This window comes from Morus notabilis, unplaced genomic scaffold (assembly GCF_000414095.1).
Source record: "Morus notabilis unplaced genomic scaffold, ASM41409v2 Scaffold297, whole genome shotgun sequence".
Lineage (NCBI taxonomy): Eukaryota > Viridiplantae > Streptophyta > Magnoliopsida > Rosales > Moraceae > Morus > Morus notabilis.
Window position 1 is genome coordinate 875921 of NW_010357726.1, and position 6706 is coordinate 882626.

At 32.5% G+C, this 6706-nt stretch overlaps 1 protein-coding gene across 1 annotated transcript; it reads left to right on the forward strand.

Moving 5' to 3' along the window:
• Positions 1–270: 270 nt before the first annotated feature.
• LOC21407057 (nuclear transcription factor Y subunit C-3) lies at positions 271–669 on the forward strand. Its single transcript, XM_010090835.1, has one exon. It carries the CDS (start codon positions 271–273, stop codon positions 667–669), a length of 399 nt encoding a protein of 132 aa, XP_010089137.1.
• Positions 670–6706: the final 6037 nt, after the last annotated feature.

Below are 6706 nucleotides of genomic sequence, written 5' to 3' on the forward strand. Positions count from 1 at the left end.
TATTTTTCATAGTCAAATACCTCACAAATTCAACACCATGCATGTAATACATGGAAATTTAGTCATACAAGAAAACAGATTAATATTAACAACTAATAACTGGATTTAGCCGGCTTAAGCAGGCTTGGCCGGCCCTACTATAGCCACTAAAGTCTTATTATAAATACAAGAACAATTTTTCATAACATTACATGTTATAACACAAATATATATAACATTAACAACTGATCAAAAGACTACTTTAGAGAGAGATATTCAAAGTTAATTAATATGAGGCAAGCAGGGATTTATTCAGGTATAAGGTTTGGAGGGGGGAGTGGGGCCCACTCGTTGCCGTTGGCGAGGATCAAGAAGATCATGAAGCGATCATCATCATCTGGGGAGGAAGTGAAGATGATATCTGGGGATGCCCCCGTAGTGTTGGCCAAGGCCTGTGAGCTCTTCATTAATGAACTCACCCGAAAATCTTGGACAATGACCTTGCAAGGCAAGAGGAGGATTGTCCACAAAAACGACGTCGCTTCGGCTGTCGTCTCCACTGATTTGTTTGATTTCTTGGAGGGTTTGGTCTCTGATTGTTGTGATCACTGCGTCCCTGCAGGGGATGATGATCATCAGATTATTATTAATAATGCTCCGGTGGAAGGGGAAACTGTTTTGGAATCTTAGATCATTCTCTCTCTATTTGATCTCTCTCTCTCTCTCTCTCTATATATATATATATATATATATATAGATACACATATATGTATGGCAGTATATGTTAAATCTGCATTACATATAAGAAATTTTAATAAAATAAAGTGAGGAGCTTAGTGTGGAATCGGAGTTTTAAAAGGTGCCATAATTGAGATGTCTTAATTCGTTTTGGTACCGTTTGCGCCTTCTCATTATTTGTTCAAAAAAAAATGACTTATATATCGTTCACGCATGTAGATATAAAGATGCGCGCATGCTGTATTGTGTTAAAGTATTTGATTATGATTTGTTAGTTACTTTTGCATTAATTCATGCATTTTTTTTTAATTTAAAAGTGTCAATTAATTGAGTCAGCAAAGTGTGAGTCAACTCCCACTTAAAAAATGGAAAGAAAAAAAAAAGGAAAGAAAGAAAAAGCTCTGTTTTGCTTTATCGTTAATTAGAACTCATCAAAGTTTTTTGAGGTTTAAATGAGTAATTTGAAGTGAAAACTTTACCATCTATGAATATGAAGGTCTAGGTGAAAGTGTGATTCTCGAGATAATTAACCTTTGAATGATCATGTATGGGGTCCAAATAAAAACTTTCAAGCAAATTATGGGTCCATTTAGTTTACTGATTCAAGTTTTTAATTCAAGTTGAGATGTGACTTTACGTGAGAGTTTGTTACTGTGACAAAAAATTAGATGTGAGTGCTTCTGATAGTTTTTTACTGTAATAAAATTTGAATTCTAAACTCAAATCGGTAAAATAAATCGGGCCTATATCTTAACTTAAATCTTGATCTCATATGATGAATGGATATCCTATCATACTTAGAGATGGAAGATGATGTTGTTCTAATATCTACTGATTTCTTGATTCAATTCAACTAGCACGGTTCTTTGGAATGTGGCCCGAAGCTTGCTGGCTGCTAGTCCAGGCCCAATATTTAATAAGAACAAAACAAACTTGAGTAATCTTTATAAATACTTTTAAATGTATATGGGTTGAAATTTTTATTCTTTACTCTTAATTCATAACTTTTTTAATTAAATAATTATACTAATAAAAAAATATTTATCAAGAGTAAAGAGTAAAGATTCAGACTCATACACTTTCAAGCGTAAATTCTTCATTTTTTCAACAAAAACAAACGCTGCCCAACTCAAACTTTTATTTTGAAGCTCCAAAATATTATCCAATCCTATCGACTTTCATATCCTAATTATCAGTCATCACAAAATATCAATAATCATAATTAACTTGGATGAGACTAGTAGATTAGCATAGATACGGATTCATTAAAATGTATCCAAATCCACCTCAGGGCATTGATATTGTTCACATACAACGTCAATACTAATGCATAAGAAATTAAGGGAAGCTAAAATGTTGAACACAATTAACACACATCTTATAGTTAAAAAAAAAAAAATTACATTCCATATAAGTAAGAAGTTTTTGCATTAATGGTACTCTTTAAAGTCTCACAATAAGCACATACAATCTTCGAAAACACCCCAAAAAAAAAAACAAAAAATCCTCTATACGAAATGCATATATAACTGAATCTAAAATTAGGCTGAGAAGCAGCTAAAAACAATGTTGTCGGTAAGGCCATTACTACCACCAGAGACCAAAAACTTGTTGTCCATCCCAAAAGATTGTGGCCTAGATTTCTTCATCTCCGCATTCTGAATATTGCAGCTCTCAGAATCCGACGTCGTTTTAGGAGTGCTCTTTCCATTGCCTGAAGCTGCTAAATTTCTCTCCATTCTCCGCCTCATAACATACTCTTCGGGAATAAACACATCCATATATTGATAATAATAATAATAATAATAAATATTATAATCCTATTTATTCCCGAATGGAGTGGTAAAAACAATGGGGTAGCAAAGTTGCACAATTTATAAGTACTGAACACAAATGTGGGAAAATGAGATTATATATATAGGGAAGATCAATGAAGAGAAAGGATATATGTATATATACACACACATATATATATATATGTATATGATATATAGATATACCATGGGCGTTTTTGAGTGTACCCCATGTTTTTCTTCAAACAACCAAAAAAAGTGGTGGTACTCTAGTGATTTTGCTGGTAATTAATGAAGTTTCCAAGAAGCGTATATTTGGTTTTCGGAAAAGCTTTGTCGTTTGCTCTGTGCATGTAATTAGTGTAACGGTGCACGTAGAACACGTGTAAAGGTGAACTAGTTTTCTTTTTCCCACTCTAGACGAGTGTTGCACTGAAGTTGAAAGTGAAACAGCAACGTCTTAATTGATCTGTTTCCTGCCACTCTGACCTAATTGTTTGATTTCATTAATATTCTCTTAATTTAATGTTTTTTCTTTTCTTTTCTTTTTGCTTTTTGGGTTTTCTTTTTTTTCTTTTTTCTTTTTTTTTTCTTTTTATTTGATAGCTAAACATCGTAGAAGTGAAAGGTTCATAGCAATATTATTGTACTCGATATCAATTTGATTAAAGGTTAAACCATAACACACCAGAATAATATTTTTTTCAGAATTAATTATTGCACCATTTGCCATTTTTAGAATTATATTAGTGCTTAATATGCACCAAAGCACTAACGAGGAAAAGAAAACAAAATAGAAACTCAAAACGACATACAATATACCAACATTTTATGTGTGTATTATCAAAAATACTATAGTCGTATTTGAAATTAATCTCGTTTTTATATTTCACGATTTTTAAGAAAGATAAAATGAAAACGTTTCTAAAACGGCGTTTAACGCAATAAAGACAAAATAAAAATGAAAACGATTTTTTAGTTTAGTGTAAAATAAGAGAGAAATGAAAATAACTTTTAATCGTTTTTCATTTTTTATTTTTATTTTCTCCTCTCTCGAGCATAGAGAGAGAAAAAGAGACATTAATGGGTTTTTTACACTGAAAATAATTTCTTGATAAAACTACCAAACGCATTTTTAAAAATAATTCTGTCTAAGATTGAAAACGTTTTCATTTTCATTTTCGTGTAAAAAATAAAATCATTTTAAAACGAATTTCAAACGCGCCCTATATATCATGAAGACAAACCACATGACACGTGTCAAAGTGTCCGACAAAGCTTAATTAAGCTTCGAAGATACTCTCTAGTCTTCTCCATATTTAATATTTTAGTGACTTTTTATAGCTCAAGTGAATGGGAACAAATATAGATGACTAAGCATGTGATATCCGGTCCAATTAGGTAAACAATTCAAATAATTTTATGTCTCAAAAGTCCAAAGCATGTCTTTGGTCGGTTAGACTAATTAGATAAAAAGGTCAAGTAATTTAATGAGTTCAAGATAAGATAGTTAATAATTACGGCCATATAGAGTTAACCGTGTAAATCTTCAACTAATATTTTTAAGATCAGACAAAAGGTAGAAAACAAACCAATTATTCATAGAATAATTGCTATTATAACATGATCGTCAATAGAATATTGCTATTATATAACTTAATTCTCAGTTAATTTGGATACATATGCTTTTAGTTTCAAGTAGAGATAAGGAAAAGTTGACCATTTGACTAGCTATGTCGTGGTGCCCTAAAGCCGTGTTTTAAGCCTTCATCACGTTCGAGAAACTTTAGGGTCCGTTCACTTCGTTGATTTGAGTTTATAATTCGAGTCAAAGATGTGATTTTGTGTGAGAGCTTTTTACTGTAGTAAAAAAGTTAGATGTGACTGTTTCTGAGAGCTTTTTACTATAGTAAAACTCGAATTCTAAACTCGAATCAGCGAAATGAATGGGGCCTTAGAAAAGATGTACGGAAGAAAAGAAATTAATTCCCTGATTATTATTAATTAATTTTAATTTTAATATTAATTCTTAGTTAATTTATGCTTAAACCGTGGGTCATGCATATGCTTACGGTGGGCTAGGTCTTTCTTTGTGTAACATTGGTGGGGACATAACACCCCATTTCTTGCCACAAAGTTGAAATTATGAAGTGATTTATGACCAAATTTGCAAAATAGATGTTTTTTTTTTTTTTTCACAATTCTCATAATACGTTACAAGAACAAACACATTGGTAATCCCACCAGAATCTCTATGCCCATAGGATTCAGCCGTGGATCTTAAATGACTCGATATGATAATTATTCATTAAAAAAAAAGAAAATGCTAAAAAAAATCCAATATTCTATTTATTTTCTTTATTTTTAATTTTTTTAGCATGAGATCAAAGAAGTACACATCTTTCTTTTTCACATTCTTCATTATTGAGTCAAAAAGGGAGAAAAAATAACAATTCCATTCCAAAAGGTACTGAACTCAACCAGGGAATCATGCGTAGGAGGACACTTCCTACATTTGCAAAGCGTGTAAGTCAACAGAATATGATCATATTTGTGCAAAAGTAAATAGAAAAATTCCAAAAAAAAAAAAAAACCAATTTTTTGTCATTTATTTCTCTTTTAATTTGCATATATGGCAGCTGACCAACCACTTCAGCCTCTCTTTACTCTACTGCCTTGACGGGGCTCAGGCATATGCCTTTCAATCCAGGGCCACTTAAATATACTTGACTCAAGAAAAGATTCCCTTTTTTTTAAGAAAAAACAAAATTATATGGAGCTCTCTACGTTGCATGCCTATATATAATTAGGGTAATTGGTACAGATTGTCACCAACCTCTTTAGTATGTGATAATTTAGTTTTTGATATTTTTTTTATTAAACGACCCATAACTTTTTTAAACAGGTGATAAGTTCATTATTTTCATCAAGATCTATCCAAATTTTAACGAGAGATGCCCACGTGACTCATTAATTTGGGGTATATGTGTAAAAACACATCCTTGGTTGATTTAGGTGTGGTTTATACGGTATAAGAAAGAGAATTTGGGGCTGAAATTTGGGATAATTGCTCTGTAAGTGTAAAAAAAATCTAGGGTTCTTGAAATTTCTTTAAATTGGGACTGCAATAGAAGAAACCTCATTGTGTGATTGTAAAATTCAGAAACCCACGAAGGTGATGACTTCTTGGACGAACTTCAACTCTGGGCGCATATTTTATGGGTGCCATTTATATGGGGTAAGCTTTGATTTTGGGTTATTCAATTGCTCCTAATTTGAAATTTGTTATTTGTGTTTAAATTTCTTTTTTTCTCTACTCTTTTCTAGCGTGATAGATGTCGGCCTTGTGACTATGTTGTGTGGAAAGACACACCTATGTGTAGAAGATCAAAGATGATCATACATGAGTTGCTGAGAAGGGTTAATGATTTGGAGGCTCATTGAGGAAATAGAGAATACTCACCTTGTTTGTAAGCTGAAATTGTGAAACATTTGTGGGAATGTAATGTAAAATATTTTTTTGAATTTGGCCGGTCTCTTCTGTAACATATTGGGCCATCTAAAATAGATTTTGTGTTGAAGAACCTGAAATGTGTGCTATTAGGGATCAAACTGTTAAATTGGGGACCAACGTGTCACCTACTAAATAGTTTAGGGACCAACGTGAGTTTGCCCTAATTCTTAACCTTAGGGCAATTTCGTCATTCTACCGTAAATAGATGACATGTGGGGGGTTACGTGGGTTTCTCCTGTTAGGATTTAGACGGATATTGACGAAAATGACCAACTTGTCACATGTTTAAAGAGGTTGGGGGTCGTTTAATAAAAAAAAAAGATTAAAGACTAAGTTGTCACCTACTAAAGAGGTTGGAGACCACCCGTACCAATTACCAATATAATTAAAATCACATTAAAATGAAAATGTATATAAAATTTATAAAACTTAACGGTTGAAAATAAAACCTGGTTCAAATCAGAACCCTATCATGTGACAATAAAAACCTCAATTTTTTTTATTCATACTCTTTGCTGGCTGTTTAGATGGAGGTTCTTCAGCCATGATGATGATGTAGATGCTGTAGGACTTTTGCATCATTTTGACAACTAAGAAATGCCCCGTTTCAAGTGTCACTTTGCAGAGCATGTAATAATCAGCTGGCATGCATATGCCATGCCTTCACCATCTCTCGCCTTAA

Bases quoted from the DNA above. Each gene is read 5' to 3' on its own strand.
- LOC21407057 (XM_010090835.1), top strand. From the start codon at position 271: ATGAGGCAAGCAGGGATTTATTCAGGTATAAGGTTTGGAGGGGGGAGT.